Source organism: Furipterus horrens, unplaced genomic scaffold (assembly GCF_987537825.1).
Source record: "Furipterus horrens unplaced genomic scaffold, mFurHor1.1.pri manual_scaffold_10, whole genome shotgun sequence".
Taxonomy (NCBI): domain Eukaryota; kingdom Metazoa; phylum Chordata; class Mammalia; order Chiroptera; family Furipteridae; genus Furipterus; species Furipterus horrens.
In genome coordinates, this window is record NW_028327180.1 from 18,709,417 (window position 1) to 18,733,771 (window position 24,355).

The following is a 24,355-nucleotide window of genomic DNA, read 5'->3' on the forward strand; positions in this document are numbered from 1 at the left end:
TTGACTCCCTTATGGCTGAAGAGTCTAAAGAAGCAGGGGGCAATCCTGACTTAGGGACTTGGGGGGTGACTAATAGAAGGAAAATAAACGAAGATGTGTCTGAGGGAAAGAATCAGAAAAACATAACGTGACTCTACACCTGGTATGCAAGCTGCTAGTTTCTGGTTTTTCTATGGACTGGCAGGAGGTCCAGGAGGAGGATGGAGTTGGGCAGGGTCCTGTGAGTTATCTTCTCTCCTCCACCTGTCCTTTTGTTCCACAACGCGCAGTGAGTGCACCAGGAAAGTGTGTGGAAAGCAAGGCTCGGCCTGGAACCGGGGACAGTAGCTTTGATCCCATTTCCCTTCAGGGAAAAGCATGGAGGTCTTTTTTGATTGTTTTATTGTAGACTCTATAATCAATTCAGAAAATGGAAAGGAAACTAATGAGACTAGCTCAAAAGGTATAAAAATGTCTTAAAACAATTAATAAAAGTAATTACATGTCAATTACTTTTAGAAATTAAACAAATAGGTTGAAACATTAACTTCACCATTTGGTATGCAGTAGCTGTTGATGATAATGTAATAGCTGTGGTTATTGAATCTCAGTAAGAGAGTTTTGAAGTGTCAAATTATAGAGAACTCCAATCAGAGAGAGAGAAAGAGACAGAGACAGAGAGAGAGAGAGAGAGAGAGAGAGAGAGAGAGAGAGAGAGAGAGAGAGAGAATGAGAGAAGAGAGAGAGAGGATCTTCCTTTGCTCATTCAACAAATATTCAATCCACTGAGCACCTGCTCCGGGGCTTTTATGGGTTACTTTTGTGTCCCCATTTTAGCTTTAGTTTCAGGCAGTATCTCATCTTTAGGAATTTGTGACATCTAAATGTGGGAACAACTTATATTCTGACATGAAGATTTAAAATTCAGTTATATAAGGTGGTGAATATCTTCATTGAGGAGGCTACAAACCTGAGTTCCTTTTGTGACCTTTCTTACCATAATGATAATAATTTCTTTAGAATGAGGTTAACATTTTCCCTTTTAGAAACAGATCCACTGTAATCAAGACTATTCATTTATTCATAAAATAATTATTCAGTGAACACCTAAGTATTATACATACAAATCACTATTAGGTGCTCCATAGCAGCCTATTAGACAAGGTTTCTGTAAGACTCCAATGAAAAATTTATGTTACTCCACTCTAAAAATGTAAACTGCTACATATAGAAATGCTATTTTTATTATTCCTGAATGAGTCACGAACACAATCAATTGTTCCCAGATACAGAAAGTTACAATTATCTGGGTCTATTTTCTTGAAAGTTTTAATAGTAGCCACCATTTTTATTGAATTCTAAGTGCCACCAGTGTGCTATCAGTTTTGTAACATTTATTCCCTACAATGACCTTAGAAGGTGGGTAGTCTTCACATTCTAGATGAGGAGGTGTGAGGTCAAAAACATCTGAAGTCAATGGCTACCCTTCAGTGGGCAGGGCTGCTTGGCCCTGCGCTTCACGGCCTACTAGGATTTTTGTCTTGTGTTTATGTGGTTTTGTCTTTTCCTTTGTCACTCCCTTCTGATCTTCTAGCGCTTGTAATGTGCTGTGGATTAATAAATAACCAAATGTACCAGAATAATACCTAAGGCACTGGTTCTTGAGGTTGTGCCCATAACTATCCTGGGGGGCTAGGTTAAATGCAGATACGTGGGTCCTGTTCCTAGATGTTCTGATTTAGGAGTTTAGGGAAACTGAGACCCCGTGAAGAAAGAACACATACTTTGTGAGAGATGTATTCATTAAGTAGCTCCCATTTTTAAGTCGGAGGTGTTCATCTGTGGCTTGGACAGCTGAGATGATGGAGATTTTATATTTGTATACAGACTTATGTCCACATATATGCATATATTGGGAAGGATGAACCTGCTACTTGAGAGCCTATAAAATTTGAATAACTCACTTGATTTTGTTCACTTATATTAGATGTACTACATACAACAGTGACAGAAGAGCCTTGAGAGCACTTATTTTTTCCAAAACCTTCCTTTAGTTTGTCAAAATTCCAGGTTTCTTTCTTCTTAAAGAAACTCATACTCTGCTTGTTATCTGACTTCCAACAAATCGCCAAACCAGTCTGAGCCGCAGCTGCGGCCCCGTCTTTACAATGGAGAGAATAATGTCGTTTTTTTCAATGTTTTTGTTTTTAATGTCGATGAGATGCCACAGGAACTAACTCTTGTTTAAATGGATTAATCTGTGGTAAAACTGGTTTCGTTTTCTGTCACTTTGCTTCAAGTTGCAGAACCTATTGACGTAAGTGAGGACTTACTGTCCCTACTTCCCAGGGGTGGTGGGTGCCTCACAGATCATGCACAAAGTTCCTGATGAGTATGCAAGATGTGGTCAAATTTTAAAAATAAAATTTTTTAATAGGATTTCTAGTTGTAATGGTCACAAGTTTTGTAACTTTTGTCCCTCTTCGGGGAACCCAGATCTCATATTTATATGTACATACCAATATAATATAGAGACAAGCACAGTGGAGTATCCTTTACAGTCTAAGGAGAGACATAAAATCTGCATCCACAGTACATTATTCTTACTTTAGCTGTATAAAATGGGCCGGGAAATATTACTGATTTGTGTCACACGAGGGAATGCAAAGAAACCAAGACTTTTCTGTTTCAAATATTAGAGACAAACCCTAAATATTTTAATGAAGTATTATTACCTCAGTGGAAGAAACAGGCATACTAACATGAAAAAACACATTTTATTGCACTTAAGTTATAAGAAAATAAAATTTCTAAGTGAATCAAACCATAGACACAATCCCTTTAAAGGTTGTTTTCCTCCATCATGTCAGGTTGTTACATAACTAAAATTAACCAACTTGAATCTGATCGTTTTCAATCAGACTATAAATAAAACAAACAAAAAAAATAAATGGGAGGAGGAAAAAACGATCGCCTAGGATACAGTGTTAAACCACTTTCACAGTTCAGCTTGAGTTGTGGCTCTTGGAGAATGAGGCAAACCATCGACTTTCCGCTCACCGCGCTCGTTTGCACGTGACGCCTTTCCTACCGAACGGCATCGCTTCTGCTGTCAGTGACTCAGAGCAATAAAACTGTAACAGTTGTTTTCCCAAATACTGTAAAACACTAAGACTGACCAGCGACTTTATTTCATTTTTGTGTTTTATATATTTTTAAAATATTTTGTCAGTTTTATCATGTAAGTTCATCCATTCACCACAGCCCTCAAAAAAAAATTTCTCCACAGAACAGGCGGCAGCAGCGCTGTTCCAAGGAATGTGTTTTAATTTTTGCCCAGATAAAAGAAAATAAGCTTTGCACACACTCTTAATTCTTTACTTGCAGGCAAACTTCACTCTTTATTATCTGAAACTCTCCCATTCTCAGCCTCTTAGAGGCACAGATGGTTCAAGTTTCAGTGGCAAAAAGTTTTTTTTTCTGTAACCAAACTAGAGCAAATTTGGAATTCAGTCTGGGACTAAAACGTCACAGCAGAAAAAAAATAAAAAAAAATAATTTGCTTTTTTCTTTCTTTCATTTAGCAGCATAAATAAGTTTGGCCACTGGGAGTACAGTACAGGGTTGGGACAACAATCCCATTTTTGAAGACCTACTTCTAGCACCAGCATCGAGAATTAAATCCACCTCTCAGGACTCACCAAACCCAGGACAACTTCCCACCTTTGAGCAACATATGCATTGAAGAGTGTATGTGGAAGCAACAGTAAATAGATTAACAGAGGCTAATACTGTGATTGATTGACATTGGCAATGGTTGGCAAAAAAAAAAAAAAAAAAGCTTTTCATGATAACTGTACAAAACAATTCACAGTAATATATATTTTGTAGCTTTTCCACTCCAGAAAAATGACTTTTGTTGCAGATGCTCTCTAATTAGAAAGTCAACCATACTTATTTTGATGTTATTGCAGCTCCTTTCTAGGTCTCAGTGGTAAAAGAACAGACTCACAGAATCTGTAACGATGTTGTAGCATTAACACTGCCCAATGACCACTGGAGAAGAAAATAAAGAAATAATTGCACCTGGATTGATATAGAAAGTCTCATTTTGCAAAGCTGCCCTCAGTCCAGAGTGAAGCCTTTTATGTGATGAGACGGCAGACGCCTCTCTTGTCAGTTACGGTTCGTCATCTCTTCCTCTTTCCTTCTGAGTCTGTAGGTCTTTTCGTTCTGTTGCCCCAAGCCAACATCCTGCACCACTGAGAACAAGGGATTTTTTTTTCTTTTTCTTTTTTTCTTTTCTTTTTCTTTTTTTTTTTTTTTAATTTTTGCAGGGGAAAGGGCAGGGAGTATATCGTCTACACATTTGGACAAATTCATTTTCTCTGCTCTTTACTTCATGTCCACATCAAAGTCCAGCACCAGCAGCTTGGTTTCCTCAGTCCCATTCCGACTCCCGACTGCACACACCAGCTTTGTGTTTGAGGCTCTGATCCGCCAAACAACTCCCCCACTCCCCCCACTCTCCAATGTGACTAGGTTTCGAATAAATTCACCCGTTTTCAAGTCCCAGAGTTTTACAGTTCCATCATCTGAGCTGGTAATTACAAAGTTCTTGTTGAACTGTAAACAGGTCACAGCACTCTGATGCTTGTTGGGACCTAGGCAAAACAGAAGGAATTTAATTACTGGTTAGAAATCATGGCTATGAGTTAGTTACACTGTAATTTGCAGATTCTACGTTAGACCATACAATACATGAAATATTTAAAATGCTGCACATTTAGAAACTGTGTTCAGAGTATTTTAGGATCAGCAGGGATGTAAGAAAATCTGGTAGGTGTTTGTAACTGAAACATTAATTTTCAAGAGTTCTATCTTCCAAGAAGCTTGGTTAGCTACCTGCACACATTTTGTTTTCTGGCTATAGAAATGAGAACTCCTCTTGGTGATGATGTAGAAAGCCCAGCTTTGTGGATTCTGCTGATGGACAAACGAGCACAGAGATCTACTGCCCAGCTGCTTGGAACTAACCAGTCAAGGGCAAAGGCCGAGTGGGCACTATTCTAAAACCGTAAGAGACAAACCAATGTGTAAGAGCTGCAATATGGCCCACCAGCTGGCCTCACTGAAAACAAAACAAAACAAACAAAGAAACAAACAAACAAAAAAAAAAAAACAGAACAAAAATCCCTTTCTAAGGGCTATGACCAACAAAAAGAAGTTAACCCTGACTTAAGAGAACTGTGTTGAGCCTCACTCAATACTGATGGAGTTCACAATTTTTGTTGTCCTAGTTGAGTGGACACTGTCATTCCTTCCTATCCTGGGTAAGCAGGCCAAAGCAATTTCCTACCAGATTAAGGAGCTTCCCCCATGCCCTGCCCCAGGAAGACAGCTCTTTAATTTAAAATTGGACTACAAATTCAAAATAAAATGATTACTCAAATAACAAAATGATAATGCTGCTTCTGTGATATAGACAAGATCTTTCTTCACGTTGTTCTTTAAGGGTAGGTAGAGTTAACTGTACGTGCAGGAAGAGATTAAACAATTTTATATCAAAAACACAATTTAAATTTTACATTAAAAACACAATTTAACACACTTTCTCAAGGATAGCCTAGTTTTGTTAAGCCATAGTGGAAACATTCATAAACTTATCCAAAATAAGCATTTTCATTTTGTATGAGGTTAATTCCTTTTGTGACGCAAAAGCTCTCTATTTCCCTTTTGACCAACAATCTAATTTTTAACAAACACAGCTGAGGGGGGTAGCCAATACTCACCTTGCAATGTTTGTAAACACTGTCCTGTTTTGATATCCCAGATTTTAACTGTAGAGTCTGCGTTCCCGGAGACAAGAATGTTGTCTTTGAGTTCCATGCCACTTGTTAACGACTGGTGCCCTGTTAACGTGTGGATGCAATTCCCTGTCTCCACATCCCAAACTCGGATCGACGTGTCAAGAGATCCACTCACCACATGGATGCCATCAAACTACAACAGACACAGCTTATTAGTCTAGATGTGTGGATAGTCTAGATATTATTTATTGACCTTAATCCTAAGGGACTAAGCATGGAGAACGGGTAATGCCAGGAACAAAATGAGGTCCTACATAAACTGCACGTCATCAAGCAACTTGGCAGTGCATGTTTTCAGAAGCTGCTACCAGAAGGATGCAGAAAAAATTAAAAATAAAACAAAACACCTAAAATTAACATATTATTGTCAGATTATCTGGCTGCACACAGTAGCTACATACTACGAGACATTTAATGAGGACTGCCACTCAAGGTTTTACCTTCCAACAGGAAGCTGACACCAGTGACACAGTTTGTGCTAAAGGTCGTGCCCATCAATGCCTAAGGCACAAAAAGGGCTGGAGACAGCGTTCAGGGTTCAAAGTTAGCCCCACTAAAAATCGTACGTAAAACAAAAATTTCATTTACAATAACCTAAGTCCTAATTTGGAAATGTGCCAACAGATAATTACATCTGGAATTAAAAGAGGTGGTATTTTGATAACAAAAGCAAGTTGTACAGCACCTTTTTCCGCTTCCCACTTATACCAAAGTCAGTAAGTACCTTTCCATTCCTAGATCTATAATAATATTGCTACCTCTTTTCAAAATCTAACATTTATTCAAATGAGAATATTATATTCATTAAGGTTCTGAACATATCACAAAACATAAAAGCAAATGCAGCCAATTCCCTCTCCTCCAAATTCATAACCTTTTCTAAGTTACCAATAATCTTCATCATGTGTCAATATGTCATGGCACAGTCAGTATTCCATCAATTAAGCAACAGATACACAAGGAACAAGACTGTCAGCAGTGGAACTATGTACTATTGCAGATCACTAACAGGCAATAACTGGTAAATGAACTATATAAAGGATTAAAAAAATTTTGAATGGAAACGCTATTTTTCAGAAAATAAAATGAGACCCATCTTCTAAACTTGCTATTAATTTGTCTCAAAATACAGCAATCTATCCAAGGACATCGGGTTCCAATGTAAACAAATAACTAGTTTAGTTCAAATTTATTTCTTCATGACTATGAATCAGCAGCTCTGCGAGAGTAGAGCCGTTTTATGCAGAAAGGCTTCACTTCTCCTTTGAATGAGGATGGAATCACAATTACATGGTCCATCAACTTGCAGCTTTCAAGGCAAAGGGGCAGCTTTTGGCCAAATTAATCCTCTGCTAAGGAGTTTATTAAAATCGGGGTTATTCTCCTATGAGACGATCTACCCATTAATTAATATAGCAAAATTTAGGGCTCCACAATCCCAGGTTCCAAGACAAATATTTGTATTTTACAGGGAAAATGGAACACAGAAAGACGGGAACAAATCATAAGTAATTTCAAAATATATGCTTTCTTCACGCTAATTCTAAAGTATATGTAAACAGCAGGTAATCTGATCCATCTTTTTTGGATGGCATTGGATCAACAATTTGACAGTGGTTATCTGAGTAAAACTATCCTGTGATTCATTGGTAGAGCCTCTAAGGAGTAGAAGAGATAGGATCTCTTACCTGTAATGAATAGACTCTATTAGTATGCCCCTGCAACGTGTGTAGACAGGTCTCAGTCTCTGGATCCCACACCTTCACCATAAAATCGTACGCTCCACTAACAACCCTCCTGCCATCATACTGAACACAGCGAACTGCTGCTACGTGACCCATCAAAACATGTAAACACTGGCCTGTCTCAATATCCCAAACCCTAAGAGTGGCATCTCGAGAACCGCTAACAACTCTGTAGGGAAGAAAACAGAAAGAAAAACAAGTATTAGAACTTTTAATAACATGAGAAAGCATGATATATAAAGTCAGTGATCACAAAACCTTTTCTTTCTTTTCTTTAGGAACACTTGTTTTCAAAGAACTCCTATGTAAAACCCTGATAATATAAACATACGGAAGTGAGTTACTCTGATTGGGATGGGAAGTTGGGGAGACTAGGATTCTGCCTTTTTGGTTCCTCCACCCGTCAGAGGCTGAGTTGCCCCTTGGGGTTCTGTCGAACAGTTTGAAAACTACTCTATAGTGTTTTCAAAAGAAGAAGAAAAAGCAGCAGCAGCAGAAGCAGCCAGCTTTAAATATACTGTATACAGCAAGATCTGGAATTTTAGAAATACTAATGTGCACAGTATGTATAAAATGTTAATGGGAGAACTCTGGGTGGTAGTATTTTGAAAAAATAAAAGTTTCTTCTTTATTCCTTCTGCCAATTCCCCAAATTCTGATGATGAACACATACATATTTCCTTTGTGATTAGGGAAAAAATTCTATAAAGGTTATTCGACAAAACAAATCAGAACTTGGGATTTAAATAGTTAGGATATGGACTTCACATCATATATTCTGGTAAAATTAACCAGTGTTAGACAGGTCCTCAAAGGCTGCCTATGCTTATATTTATAAATATTCAACAGGCTACAGGGGCATTAAGATAGAAGACACACACGTTGAGGCAACAGAAATCCCTTCAAAATCTGGCCCAACATTATAGAAGTTCTAACTCTCCTGAAGACCAGAGTGATACAAATACTGCAATCCTCTCTGGATTAAAAGGAGAGCTGAAAACTCAGGTACCTTTATGTCATTCCTAAGAGATAACGAAAGGCCATAGTTTCCACAACTGGAAGAGTAGAGAACAGAAGCTTTGAGAGATTTCAGTCAGAACACAAAGAAACTAAAATGTAGATCTCTTGACACCAATCCCCCAAATTTTAATAGTAGAGCACACTTTTCAAAGTAGATTCAAATTACCATTGAAAAGGTTGCCTTTTCTTTACCAATTACCAATCTAGTGTGAAATCTGCTTGATGTAATTGTTCTTACTGAAGAAGACGCTATGGGCAGAGGTAAAGGTAGAGTGGAGTGGATTCACTACAAGGACCCTTCTCCAAGGCCTTTTCTGACAGATGAGGTAGAGATCACATTTGTGTAATGGGCTGTACTATGAAGACTTGCCAACAGAAGTCAGGAATGGAAACAGGAGGGCATTGTAGGGGAGATAAAACCAACCACAATGGCACTGAGATGATTATAAATAAATAAATAAATGAAGGAAGGAAGGAAGGGAGAAAGGAAGGAAGGAAGGGAGGGAGGGAGGGAGGGAGGGAGGAAGGAAGGAAGGAAGGAAGGAAGGAAGGAAGGAAGGAAGGAAGGAAGGAAGGAAGGAAAGAAAGAAGCAGTCAGGTTTGGCTACAACCATTTTGAAAATGGATTAAGGATTTTGTCCTTAAGTTAGAAGGCAGCGAAAGTCCCCCAAAGAGCAGTGATAGTATTATAATTAGAGGAGAGTTCTCTGTCATTTGAGTAAAAGGAGAGAAGACTAGGTCTGAAAGCTGTGTCAGTAGTTTTGGTGACAGGTAATAAGAGAGTAAGTTAGAAACCACCAGCCTTAGCTTTTGCCTAGATATAGGGGATATGATGGAGTGGGGATAGGATGGGCACATAATTTAAAAGATTTGGAGATGAAGCCTGAATAGCTGAATTTGTCCCACTAGCAGAAATATAAATAGCAAAAAAGAAAAAAAAAATTTTTGAAACTGATGAGTCATTAAGATGTAGAGCAATAAAATAAGATGTTATTCAAAATTAGAGATGTTATTCCTTCAAGGAGAAAGCCAACAACACTTATAAATGAGGAGGGAAGTTTAAAGAGAACCCCCAATTTTAACTCAATACACTACTACTTTCCTAGTACAGAAACATCTGAAATTTAGTAATTAAAGTCTAATTTAAGAGCACATTATCACTATATCTTTATTAGACACAGTTTAAATATTACATAAGTTGAACTCTACACAAAATGCTCCAAATTCACAAGTGACAGACAGGGAATTCCAACCACTAGGGCTTTTCCCTCACCTTTTTTCATGGAGATGCATACAACGAACAGTGGAAGTGTGCCCGTATAGGGTGTGTATACACTCTCCAGTCTCTGCGTTCCACACTTTGAGAGTCCGATCTGTAGACCCACTAATGATGATATTGTCTCTCATCTGTGATGACCATACGCCACCTGTGTGTCCCACTAATGTTCTAAGACACTGGAAAAATACTTAAGATGATTACTTTTGGGTAGAAAGAAAAATGATTTAAATAACATTTCAGTAGTTCATTGAAATTTGAAGTAAAGTTACATTTTACTCAATTTGATTGTTTGGCATATCAGAAATAACTTCTCACATCAATATAACATGACCCCAACACTATGTACTGCTGTGATTATTTAGTAGCATTACATGTTACACACAACCAAGGAACAAGTATAAAGAGTAAACGTTCGTCATTGAAGTATGAAAGCTCCAGCCTGGCCTCTGATGAAATACTATTACAACTGCAACTTGGTTTCGTCTGTGGGAGTGTATTCAATGAAAGACAGGGTCGGGTGTGGCTACATACCACATTTTATCTCAATCTGCCGCCAGGCAGTGGTTAGGAGCTAGGTAAGGAACTTTTAGACAAGTAAAGACAGACATTAAAGCCCTGAAGTCAATCCAAAACTGATATTAACTATGGAAACATGAAGCTGCTTTAAAGTTTTTTAACATCTAACTTGAAATACTTAAAAGATTTTTGCCCAAGAATCAACATGCTAAAAGACATTTTAAAAGACATAGATTTTTGTCCTCACACTTTCTTCCATTATTGTCTAGGCTGGTCAATAAATGAAAATATTCTCCACCGAACAGATAAATATAAGTATTCACTAGAGAAGCGTTAAAGTATAATATTACATGCAGTGAAACTGATTGCTTAGACTGCTTTTTTTCCCTCAAACTCCTATTTAAATAGTCCACTTAACTTCTCCCTCACAGGGCTTGAGATAAGTCTAAATTAACATGATTTATGTAACTTCTAAACTGTAAGTAGGTTATTAACAAAACAGTTTATAAGGAAAAACAGTATTCCTCAAATCATATTTTTGAAAAAGATTAAAAAGGAAGGAGATATAATTTAGATGGTTAAAAAGGTGGGAAAAATTAAGACAAGAAGAAGAGCACATCTGTACAATGTTAAATAGCCACATCACAGAGATAGAAAAACTACCTCAAGAAAGAAGAAACTAATGACATCCCTATCATGAGAAGCATCTTCATGCCAAGGAAGAAGCTAAATCAGAAGCTCTGATATTTGCTATCAAAATAAGCTAGGGTTAAAATGAGTCAGTGTTTTCCTTTCACTGGTTGATCTTTGCAAAGATAAGCACAAAACAGTGCCTTTGTAAAGTGCCAAAAGAAGTACACTTACTTTGCCTGTGACCGCTGACCAAACTTTTAAAGTGTTGTCATCAGAACCACTAACTATTCGGTTACCACAAAACTGTAAGCATGTAATCACATGGTCATCATGTCCTTTCAGCACCTAAAAGGCGAATGTACAGATCAGAAATGTTATTAAATTGTTTCTGAAAATACCGGTGAAAAGAAAAATGAAGCCATAAACAGGAATAGTAATCTGTAGTCTAGAATTAAAGTGTATATGAAACATGAAGTATCATCATTCCTGGCTGATGAATCAAGTATTAAATATTTTATTGTTTCCATATTCTATTACTTATACTTGAGACATCCATCAACTGTTATAATCTTACTGAGTCGAGACCTCATAAAGATGGTTCAAACACAAATGTACTTTATAGTCATCTATTTTATCTGTTTAAACCAAAAAAATATGCCTCTAAGTTTTATAATTTGACACACAAAAACAAAAGCACCTATTAACTGGGAAGAAAAGAGCAACAACACTTACCCACTTTTTAACTTATAATGAAATAAACCTGTCATAATTATACATAGGAATAGAACAGTGTCTCCCCAAATTGCTTTTTTTCCAGTTATAAAACTATATCTAAGAATTTCAAGCATTTCTGTTATTCTTTATATATTTGAAATGTTATAAGACAAAAAGAATAACAGTTAAATTTACAAAAAATAATACACACAAAAGCCACCAAAATAAGACAAAACAAAACACGGGTACTCCTTAAAAATCATATCTGGACTATGTGGTCAGAGAGGGAGCAAATTCTTAGGTAGACGGTATATGACACAAAATTCAGCAGGATATTCACAAATTTTCATTTACATAAGATAGAACTACATGCCAATCAACTCACCTTTTATTCAAGACAATGAGTTATCAGATTAGAGAAATTGGCAATAGAAGGGTAATGTCAATTATATTTTTAGTTATTTTAAAATATATTGTTTTCTTTCTACTGGAGATAGGTGTCAAGTTATACTGGTTACCAAGAAGTGGAAAAACACACTAGGTACTAACACTGATTCATGATTTCTGTTACACTGTGCACAAATGAGTTCAGTTACCTTAGGAGATTTGAGTTCTCCTCGCCTCCAGTTAGTATCAATTCTATGCTGTCTGATGTAAGCACTTTTCCATGGACTGTGTATAAAACCTGGTTTTATTACTTTTCTTCTCTTGATGTGCAATGGTTCATCAATACCTAGTTTTAAAAAGTTAAAGAGTATAATTGCCTTCACCAATAATAAATACTACACATTTTATAATATATCTCATTTTTCTCTATGCTGAAAACCACCGAAATGAGACACTAATTTCTAACACTGTTACTACAAAACAAAACAATGTAAAGTTTGTATTTTGTATGGTGTTCTTCTATATTAACCATTTCTTTCTTAAAATGATTCTATGAAATGCTGGTGAGGATGTGCATAAACTGGAACCATTATGCAATGCTTGTGGGAAGATAAGATGGCGTAGTTGCGATGGAAAGCAGTATGGCAGTTCCTCAAAAACACTAAACACAGAAATACAACATGACCCAGCAATTCCCCTTCTGGATATATACCCAAAAGAACTGAAAAGGGGGCTTGAACAAATATTTGTATACCCATGTTTGTAACAGCATTATTCATAATAGTCAAAACAGTAGCAGCAACCCAAGTGTCCACTGATGAATAAATAGAAAAAGAAAACGTGGCATATACATACAATGGACTGTTACTCAACCTTAAAAAAATTCTAACACATGCTAGCACATGGATGAACTTGAAAACATCAGGCTAAGTAAAATTAGCCAGTAACAAAAAGACAAATATGGCATGATTCCATTTATTCAAGGTACCTAGAGCAGTTAAATTCACAGAGACAGGAAGTAGCAGCATGGCTGCCGGGGGCTGCAGGGAGGAGTAGGGAGTCCCTGTTATGTGGGCGTGGAATTTCACCTGGGGAGGACAAAGAAGTTCTGGAGATGGGTGGCGGGGATAGTTCAATGTGAACATACTTAATGCCACTAAACTGCACACATGGTTAAAATTTCATGTAAATGTTACCATTAAGTTTTAAAAAATAATTAAGATAAATGATTCTATGAGAGAAAGTTAGGCAGGGATGATCCATCCCACTCTAGGTACATGAGACACTTGAAAAGAGATGGTTTCACTGCGGAGTCCAAGCCACAGGCTGGGCAGAGGCAGGACAGGAAACCTCCAGGCTTCGCTAACCAGGGCTCCCCATCCCACAAGGGGAGGAGAACGTATGGAGTATCTGTCTCGTGCCCTAAAATTCTTTCTTGTTACTATTGTTTGTCAGAGGCAAATCACATTTTTTACATATTTTTTCAAAAATATTTTTCTAGATGATTTCTGAAGAAAAATAAGTCTTTAAAATTACTATGGATGATACCTACTCCTTTACTAAGAAAGGGAATTCTTTATTTACAGGAGGAAAATGGGAGTTTATTACTATATCCCCAGCATTTAAGAATGTCTAGTTCATAAGAAGTATCCAAAAATACATACTAAATATAATAGCATGAGGATATAGCAGTATTTGAGTATTTAATTGCTAAGATGGCTTTGGATTTCCTTTAAATCATCCTCATCTTTACTTTTTACTGCTTATTAGTTCTACCAGAGACTGGGAAGCAAATCAGATATATTTACTATTAGTTATAATGTTCATTAAAGGCATTAGCTGCAAGATTTGACTCATCTGCACACGAGGAATAACCTGTGGATTTTATGGAAGTGGGTGAATGCAAATGAAGACTCACCCTTGACCCTCCAATAAGCTGCCAATAGTTCTCTTTTTCATTTATCCACCACTTTATTCTACTTGCACATAAAACTTATTTTTATTTTCCTATTTCAGAATCACTTTGCTTTTTCAAAGTAAGTTTTCTCTATGTAAACCTTACCCTCTTCTTTGCATTTCTCTCTCCAGAGAAGGTTGTCTTCGGCCAAAATTCTCCAGTAGCGACACGTCTGAGCCGCTTGTAGCAGGTCTTTGGGTTCCAGGAATGAAAGCACATAAAGTGCCAGCTATGAAAAGAAAACGCAGAGTATACCCATATTTTTACAGATATAAAAACAAACGTTAATTATTATCTACAGACAAAGTACTTACAGATAAGTGCGATATAATTCTACATTCTAATTTCTAAAATTATAAAGGCATTACTTTCTAATTAATATTCAATCTTAACAAATATATACCAGATTTTTAAAATCCAAACACTCATTTGGTTTTTACGAACTTCTCTCCACTAACTCCTCTCCTCTCTAAGGAATACTTACTAAACCTCCTGGCCTTTGCCTTTGCTCTTGCTTTTGTTCTGAGTCTCAACTCAAGAATTCTATCTACCTACCCACCCACCCCCTACCTACTTACCTATTTACTTTATTAGTTGTTTAAATTTTGTCTTTTTTTCTCTCCCCAGTACAATGTAAATTCACTGAAGACAGGACTTAAAGTAAGAAGTGAGATTTCTTCACATTCTGTGTGGTATAATTTCAGATAATTTCTGATAGATATAGTTAATAGTTCTTTATCACATCAAAGTGTTTTTTAAACATTTACACCCTTTATTGTAAATGACAAAAGGGGTCAATTACTAAACCTCTCCATAGACATATAAAAGTAATTGAGTGCTAATTACTTTACATTGCTTAAGGGGATTTTCTTAATGGGCCAGATAGAGTTTTATATTGGAGGCAGCTCTTTGGTATAAGGATTGATTTTAAAATTTTGTTTCCAATACTTGTAAACCATCAATTTCTTTATCCCTGTGTAAAATCAATTCAAAAAAATAAAGGAAATGAAAAAAGAAGAGGGAATGAAAGCTTCTGCGTATGCTTACTCTATTAGCCACAGAAATCACATAAAAATTTATATTAGGACAAAAATGATCTAAACAGAGCAATAAAAACAAAAAACAGAGCAATAAAGTTTAGTTTTCATATAAATTAAATTACAAAGATTTAAAACAAACTATAATTTAAAGGACCATAAAAAACAGTGAAAGTACAATTTGAATTATTTTTTAATACTAGATAAAAATTACATGATATAAATTATGCTTTCCCAATGACTTTTGTATATACAGAGTTCATTATTAATCACAAATTTATTGAGTACATTCTATACAGAAAGTACTTCAACTGGTCAGTATTCAATTTAATACTACTATTGACAATAGAAAACTCTGGGATAATTATTTTTGGTATGTCAGGAAAGATTATTCAGTACCATACACAGAATCTAAGTCATTTAAACTAAAAATGCACAACCATATTCAACAATATATGTATGTATGTGTATATACACATACACATATACAAATATATTGTACATATTGAATATATATATCTCTCACAACAATGTAGCTTTTAATTGATACTTCCTATGCCACTTAATTTTGAAATTATCACTCAATCAAAGCCTGGGCAAGTTTGCTTTGAGTCAGTATAACAGTAGTGTAATACCACCATATTATTAATCTTCCATGTGAAATTGATCTATAACACAGAAATTAATGGGCACAAAATTATACTTGTGTAAAAGATGCTATTTTATGCTCAAGATATTTATAATGGGCATGTGAAAAAGTCTATTCTCTGCTTTCATTATATAGCTGAAGTAGAAATCAGGTAATTTACAGAAACATTTCAATGGATTTTAAAGGATAGGAAACAAATCCAGAGCAGTTTAGATTTGAAATATATACCAAAGTCAACAGGTAAAATTTCCTTCATTACTGGTGATTAAAAGATCATCTAGTCCCATGTCTTTATGCATTACAGATAAATGCAAAGAAACATTCAAGCACTAAAGAAAGTTTAAGTGCTAACTCCACAGGTAAACTGGCACACTTTCCTTTAAAATAGCAAAGGAACTCAGCCATGAACTTCAAGATATTAAATGTTTCTCTATTTACATCTAACCAGTCCCATGAAAACATCTAGGTATTACAGAAAATACACATAGCAAAATAGAAAAATATGCATTCAAAAAAAAATCAGAACCAGAAAATATATAAAGCAGAAAAAAGGGTTTAAATTCAGGGAAAAGCAGAACACAAATATGCTGGCAACAATATTTTACATGTTTTTAAAATTAAACTGCCAAGCAAAAAGGGAGCCAGCAATTACTTACACAATTCTTAGTGTGTACTATGGGGAAGTATACCAGTTGCTCAAAGCAAGCAAGGGTTTGCCATGTGCAGTACCTTCCATGGGACAGAGAATGGGCATTGTCCCAAACTACATCTCTACAACATCATAGTAGGGGACTATAAAGTTCTTGTAGGCAAGTCAAATGGTCTAGCTAATGCAGTTTTCTATTCATTTATCTTAAAGGTAAAATCTGTATTAGAAATTCTTTCGAAGGACCACTTCCACCAGATAGAAGCTCTTAAATTGAAAATCTATTTCAGATAATAACCTTCTCCTTACCCAAACTTTTAATTTCAGTGAGACTTGCTATTTTTGTTTTTCTCTATAACCTATATAAAAGATCACCATATTATACTTAAAAGTAGCTAATGATTTTCCAAAATTGCTATATTTCAGTGTATTAAATTAGCGAAAGAATAAAGAATAAGAAAATGGTGGCTGATCCTGCGTTAAGAATTTAGATTTTTTTCTAAATCATCTACTGTATCACTATGCTTTTTTCTTGGTATTTACTTACAAAAAAGGATAATGCTGCTTATCACAGGCCTCCCAAGTGAGACTAGTGAGATTTTTGGCAAGGTTTTTGAGATTAATAAGTAAATGTTGGTAAAAAGCTTTGAGATCTGTTGAGAGGAATTAAAAGAAAATTATTATATGTCCATTTCCTGACATGAAGGGAATGTTTTAAATAATGATAGTACTCAGTCTCTGATAAAACAATATTCATTTCCTTAAGGACTTGTCTATACCATTGTTTCTCCACATATAAAATAAAGCATTTTTCAAAATAAGAAAAAATTTTCTAATAGTTGGAAAAAAAAGGAAAACAGATTCTAAGATAATATTCTAAGTCAGGGCTCACTCATCTTCCTATCTAGCCTCACTTCCTTTTCCTCAGGCAATCTTGAAAAAAATCCCATTTAATTCAAAAAAATTTCATTTGTGCTTAATTCCTAAGACTCTTAAAAATACTTTCATATTCTTTTTATTTTAAATTATATTTTTGTGTGTTAAGAAGTGAAAATACAAATAAAGATAAAATAAAAAACTCATCATTCTCAGAGATAAGGGGGCAAACTAGATGAAGAGAAAGTCTACCTTTTAACAAAAATATTACCTTCTAAAATAAGAAGGATTATCAAGGGAAACTATGAAGAATATATCAAAGGTAAATAAATTCACTTTCAGTCAAATACTTATAAAAAAGTGTTTCCTATTCTTAACATCCTTCTAGAGGCAAAAAAGCACTTATGTCACTTTCATAAGTCAAATCTATTCAAAGGATGCAGTTTTAGAATAAGCCAGCAAGAATATGTTTTTTTCTGGGACAATGTCATTTTCAAAAAAATCACTCCAAAGAAGAAACATTTCAGTAAGAAGGTATTCTTTTACTTTGCTTTTTCCTGAGATTATGCTTAGTTTCATAAATTAGATACAATAAAATTATTTTACTTATATCCAGTGTGAAATTACTGTTGGGACTATCTTAAATACCTTTAGGATATTTAGAATGGTTTTCTGAAAAAAATTGACTCCTTTTCTTTTCCAATTTGAAGTTTCATGATCATTTGCAACAGTATATTACTATTTTATATTGTCTGCTTAGCTGACTTTTAACAGTGGCTCACACACGCATACTTTGTGAAAAATGGTGACATTGATCGTCCTGGCTGGTTTGGCTCAGTGGATTGAGCGTCGGCCTGCGAGCTAAGTGTCGCTGGTTCGATCTTCCAGTCAGGGCACATCAGAGAAGGAAAACTCTGACTCCAAAAAACCTCCGCTGCCTTGCGGCATACCTCTTCAGGGGAAAGGCTAAGGGAGTAAACCCCGACAGAAAATCCGGAGCCGGAGTCCCTAAGGCGGTTTGACGTTGTAGTCAACACCGGCAACTCCTGCGGCGCACCTGAAGCCAAGCTGTATTGACTCCGTCTTTCCCTTGGACCCTTCAGCTGCGAAGAGAGGGGGGGTCTGCTGCATGGGCAACAGCAGACCCTCCATATCACCCTGCCCAGGCTCTGTAGCTTCAGCTTCACTGGAGAGGACACTCCAGCGTCATCGCAAGATGTCGATTCAACACGGGAGGAGACAGATACCGTGTCACTCCCGAGTTGGACTGCACAGCCATTCTCGGCGGTGCAGATAGACTCTTAAGAAGCTACACCATCGTCTCTCGAGACGGACGGCTACCGCCGCCGCCGCCGCCGACGGTGACATTGATTATTTAATGTTATACTATTTTGGTTTGATGACAAAAATGAAACTATATAGCCTATAACATCAATAAAAAATTACAACTAAACTATACTTCATTTATATAGTCAAGAATGCCTGTATGATCATAATCAATCTACAGTTAAAAAATAGTGTCAGCTTACATAAAGATATAAAAACAAATGGGCATAAATAATTCCAAAAGAAATGTTGTAAGAATGCAGCTGCTATAGGAAATCTGTAATTGTGTGTTTGTGAAAAGTGAGATGACTAATAGAAAAAGACATATATGAAATTCCATATATTTCAAAATACAACGATCACACAATGTAAGTAACAGAGAACTACAATTCAACAGAATCATAAAATTATTAGTTTCAAAGGGACTTAGGATAAATAACAAAAAAAAAGTGTTGTTTTACTAAAATCAGGATTTAAAAAAAAAAATCTAATGAATATACCAAGACAATTAAAGGTTGGGTTTCAAATAACCTGGGAAAAAATCTTGGTAAAGAAACAGTGAAATTAATGAAACGCAGTAGCTTACTCCCATATATGACTTGTATCAGTGGTAGAAAGAAGTCACTCAGGCCGTAAGTATACTTGAATCTGAAAACCGATGTCATGGCAGTTTATCATTTCCAACCCTCTTTAAAAGCACTAATGAAAGTGGTAGACTGGCAATAGTGAATACCATAGTTAGGACGACAGTGTTTAAAGGTGGCAGCTGCTGAATTATGTTCTCAGAGAGCACAAAATGGAGAATATAATTGCTCATCCTTACCTCTTTAGGGAGCAACGAAATGAAGTCTCGTTGAAACTGAGGTTCTATCACTTGCATCATATGTTTTACTTGGGTTGGTTCACAACTATCAATAAGTTCATCTAAAGCAAGCAATTTCTCTGGTCCACTCCAGCTCTATTAAAGAGGAATTAGAAAATTTTGTTATTTTCATAGATGCCTCAAATTAAAGAAAAATTCACATTTATACACAACATAAAAAGGAACTTCTTAGAGTGACATTTTCTCCAGAAGGCAATGAAGTGATCACAATCTAGTCTCATCAAATTTACTAGCTACTTTTATTTCATAAAAGCTTTTAAAAAGTCATAATTTTGATGGGAAAATACTTCTGCATTACATTATTGTAATTATTACCTCTTCATCTACCATTCCAGATACTGGTTTAGAAACCAACATTTTATTCAGAAACATCAATCTGGGTTAGTGAGTAAACAGAGAACTGTGATAGATGGTTTTTCTCTCTACATTCTTTCAAAGTGGGTACCATAAAACCTGATGGTTTTAATGAAGCTCTCACCTGAGGAGACTGGCAGCATCATTTAGAGAAAAATTAGGAACTGGATATACTAACATATTTGTCTTCCACAAATTAAAAACAAACAAACTTTGATTTGTGTGAAATAATTTCAGATAAAAAATAGCAAAGGGTAGATAGTAGCTGACTTACTAGTAAAATTAGAATATGAACAAAGACTAAAAGAGGGTAGGAAATAAATGTACTACATTATGTAAAATCAGGAACACGTAATTATACTTCAAAAATATGAGCTCCTTTAAACTATACTAGGGAATTCTTAAAAAAAAAAAAAAAAAAAAAAAAAAAAATTTTTTTCTCAGTGAGGAACACCTGCACAGAAAAGCCATGATTCTTAAAAGGAAAAACTAAAAAGCATGTGAATAATTTAAAACGTTAGAATTTCTCCTTACAATTATCATGTAAAACACTTAAATAATCCTGGAATTCTTAAGGGGAAGAACATCCTTGAGGAGCCTGATTTAAGTACCTTTGTGAATTATTATGTCCATTTTTCACGGTGGGTGCAGAGAGAACAATGGGGGAGGCTTGGAGCTAGAAAGACCTGGATTTGGACTCCTTTTCTTGCTCAGATTAGGAGCCTGCATTTTTTAATATGTGAAGTAGATAATAATTGAAAGCAGATATAATGACGAAACAGGAAGCCTTATTTACAACACTATTTTTTTAAAGTATTTTTATAGACTCTACAATAAACTTCGTGTCTTGTTTCCTGTCATGAAGTGTAGATTATGGTAAGACAATCCAATATTTCAGTAGTACTTCCAGAGCGCCTGCCACACACATTATCTCATTTAACCTTTACATAAACCTGGGAGATAATCCCATTTTATCGCCAACTAGGAGAAAACACAGGCTCTATCTAGCAAGTTGCACCCTTTCCTTTTACTTCTACACACACAGACACCCAGACCATTGGCCTTGGGTACTCACCTTGCAGCCTTTTTGGGTAGGGTGAGAGGATTCACACATAAATTTAAAAATACTCATATACATGCACATGACCAAGTAAAGCAGTTAATTTGAAGGCTGATTATTTTGTATAGTTTCTCTCAAACATATTCAAATCCTGGTTCAAAACTAACTTCTTTGACAAAACTTACACTGACCAATCTCTAGTCATCCCTGATCAATTACTATCAATACTATAAACTCTGATTTATTGATTTACATTCCTCACAACATTTGACGTGGCTTTTTATCATATGTTGTTCCTCCCAGTCTATATAATAAATATTCATGGACACTAGTATAAGGAGATACCCATCTTGGGTAAAAGGTAACTATGCTGACTTCATTTAAATGCAGCTTTAATTAAATCAATTCATAACAGAATAATTTTAATATAAATGTCTTAATCTCCTTTACATACAGTAATGCCCGCTTTAAAATATTTTTGGAAATGTTTATGGTTAAATTTTGATATAAAAATAAAAACCCTGGCTGCTGTGGTTCAGTGGATTGAGCGTCGGCCTGCGAGCCAAGCATCGCTGGTTCGATTCCCAGTCAGGGCACATGACTAGGTTGCACGTCAGGTCCCCATTTGGGGGGCGTGAGTGAGAGACAACCACACAGTGATGTTTCTCTCCCTCCTCTCTCTCTCCTTTCCCCTTTCTCTAAAAATAAATAAACAAACAAACAAACAATTTTAAAAAAGAAAAGAAATACACGGTTTCTGTCTTGTGTATCCAGACCAATGCATTGAAAAAAATTAAAATTAAAAAAAATAATAAATTAAAAATAAAAACCCGCTATGTAATCCTCTATAGTAAAAAGACAGTGAAATGTATTTCAATGTCTTACTACTTTATATACTATATATTTTAACTACATTTATAGTTACTATGAACACTTCAAACTCAAAGTAATATACTATACATGATTAATGTTTTATCACTATTATTGATTTTTAAAAAGGAAGAGAAAAACACTATCAACACATGGTATACAACTGTTAAAATATGGAAAAATACCCCTTATCAAAGATTTTAGGAGATGGAGTATAGAATGAAAAATGGCAGAACAGAAAATAAATAACAAATTCAGATCTTAGGTCAATGTTAAAAAACTGTGTCAGAAATTTCTATATACTTTAAAGCAAAGCCAAGACAAAAATTAGGCCTGTAGAGCAAAATGTTTCTAAAACTTTAAACTGTATTTTTATTTTGTGTTAAGTGATATTTGATTTAACAAGTCAAAATTAAAATTATATCACATTTATGGGGAAAAGGGGACAACTGTAATTGAAAAACCAAAATAAAAAAATTAAAAAAAAAATTATATCACATTTAAATTATGTATACATTTAGCAGATGTTTCTTTGAGACATTTTACTGAAAAATATACCCGATAAAGATTAGTAATGTAAACTATAAGTTACATGATAAATGAGACTGTTTCCACTGACCAGACATATTCAACAGTCTAAATGCTTAAATTCCTGTATCTTGGATGATTCCAGTAAAGGTCTGGACCACAAAGGCAGCTCTCCTCTCTCCAGCCTGGATTTCTTTCCTGAACTCCAGACCTGTATATAAAACTGCTCACTCAACAGGTATTCTGGGATTGTAATAGAAACCTAACGTGTCCATGATCTTTCTCTTCAAATATGAATGTCCAGAGTCTTCCTTATTTCAGTAAAATGTAACTCTCTTAGTTGCTCAGGCCAAAAACTCTGGAGCTCTCTCATTCCTTGGTTCCAATCCATCAATGAATTCTAAGGCCTGAAACTTCAAAATATATCCAGAATCTGACTACAGCGGTCTAAGCTATTATCTCTCACCTGGATTATTCCTATAACTTCTTACTCGGCCTCCCAGCTTCCCACCCTTGTCCTCCTTGTTCTTTCTCCACAAAGTAGCCAAAGGGATATTGCTAAAAGTCACCCTTCGGCCTAAAACCCTCCAGACCCATATCACTCAAAGTAAAAACCAAAGTCATTAGGTTAGTCGACGAGGTTGGAATTTCCTATTCCTTTCCCTCTCATTGACTCTGCTTCAGTCACAGGCGCTTGTTCTGTGCCTCAACCAACCAAGCAGGCATGTTTCACGTGCTGGTCCCTGGATACCCACGTTGTTTGATTCTACATGTCCTTCTCTGGACAACCTTTTAAAGACTACAAACCAGTTCCAAACCCCCAACCCCATCCCCCTCCTGACTAGAATGTATGTTCTGTGAAATTGTTTGCCTTGGGGAGGGAGGGGTGGGAGAAGTTCTGTTTTGTAACCCCTGTAGCCCAGATCCAAAGTGAGGCCTAGCACCTAATAGATGCTCAACGAATATTTGTTGAATCAATGCATGAATCCCCAAACAGCCAAGAAATACTGCACCAACACTCTCAAAACTCTTGCCAGAGTGCCTTTATATTTGATGGTATCACTAGACCTTGCTTGCTCAGTTTGGTTCCAAGACTGTATGGAAATTTTGTCTACATACATGAATATGTATTAACTGAAAAACCTTGCAGTTTTAACTATATTAAAACAAAAAAATAAGCCACACCAACCTTTAATGAGAAATAGTGGAAAGAGCACTGAATTGGGGATCAGAAAACCCAACTTTTGGAGGAGATATTGCCACTAATTAGGTTACAATTCAACCTCTGCAGCCTTAGTTTCTTTATCTGCAAAAGTGTGGGATAATTCTGATAATAATAATTTTATTTCTGTTTTGAAAAGTAGTTATACTGAAAAAAAAAACAAAACAAAAAACCTTCCTTTGGTCTTTCAGGGTAAAGTTATGTAGGACCATATTAGAGGAGGCAGTAAAAACATTTCAAATTCGGAAAGGTTCTAGACACAAAATTTAATTTGTGGGCAACATGGCAAATGCTGACTTGACAATTCCCCGTGAAAATGATATTTTATTCCAGGTAATTAGAGAACACTGTTAGTAGAGAAGAGTAGGAGGAGCACTGAACTGTAATCAGGGGCCTGGGTTTCACCACCAGTAAACTCACTGTTGAACCACTTGGAAGTCCCTTAATTAGTCTGAGTTGCAGAGACCCCACCTGTATAATAAGGGGGCTTAGTCCAGGCCAATGGGCCCCAAATGCTGGTTAAGGCATACAAGAATCACAGTCCTACAACCTACCATCGAAGAACATGACTAGGTGGTCAAGGTGAGGCTGAGGACATTCTATATTTTAAATAAACAACTCATCCAGGATTGATGCAGGTCATTCACATACCAGCAGTGAAACCGACTAATAACACCTGGATGATCCTTATTATCCCAATCAGCTCTATATGAGTATTTTATGACTTCAGACAGTACTACAGAACTCCAGGAGATGGTTATTCAGTCCATTTCAACAGTTCCAGGAGTGGAGTATTTACTATCT

At 35.8% G+C, this 24,355-nt stretch overlaps 1 protein-coding gene across 3 annotated transcripts in view; it reads right to left on the reverse strand.

Annotated features, from left to right (window-relative positions):
• Positions 1-4,293: 4,293 nt before the first annotated feature.
• The window catches only part of FBXW7 (F-box and WD repeat domain containing 7), a 164,809-nt gene continuing 144,747 nt past the window's right edge, over positions 4,294-24,355 (reverse strand). For all 3 annotated transcript variants that reach the window (XM_090288213.1, XM_090288215.1, XM_090288214.1), the window contains exons 4-11: positions 19,458-19,592; positions 14,206-14,329; positions 12,353-12,489; positions 11,274-11,387; positions 9,888-10,069; positions 7,538-7,763; positions 5,772-5,982; positions 4,294-4,643 (exon numbers count right to left, since the gene is read on the reverse strand). In XM_090288213.1, coding sequence (XP_090144339.1) covers positions 4,375-4,643; positions 5,772-5,982; positions 7,538-7,763; positions 9,888-10,069; positions 11,274-11,387; positions 12,353-12,489; positions 14,206-14,329; positions 19,458-19,592 — 1,398 coding nt within the window. In that variant the 3' untranslated portion in view covers positions 4,294-4,374. The remainder of the gene's footprint in view (positions 4,644-5,771; positions 5,983-7,537; positions 7,764-9,887; positions 10,070-11,273; positions 11,388-12,352; positions 12,490-14,205; positions 14,330-19,457; positions 19,593-24,355) is intronic.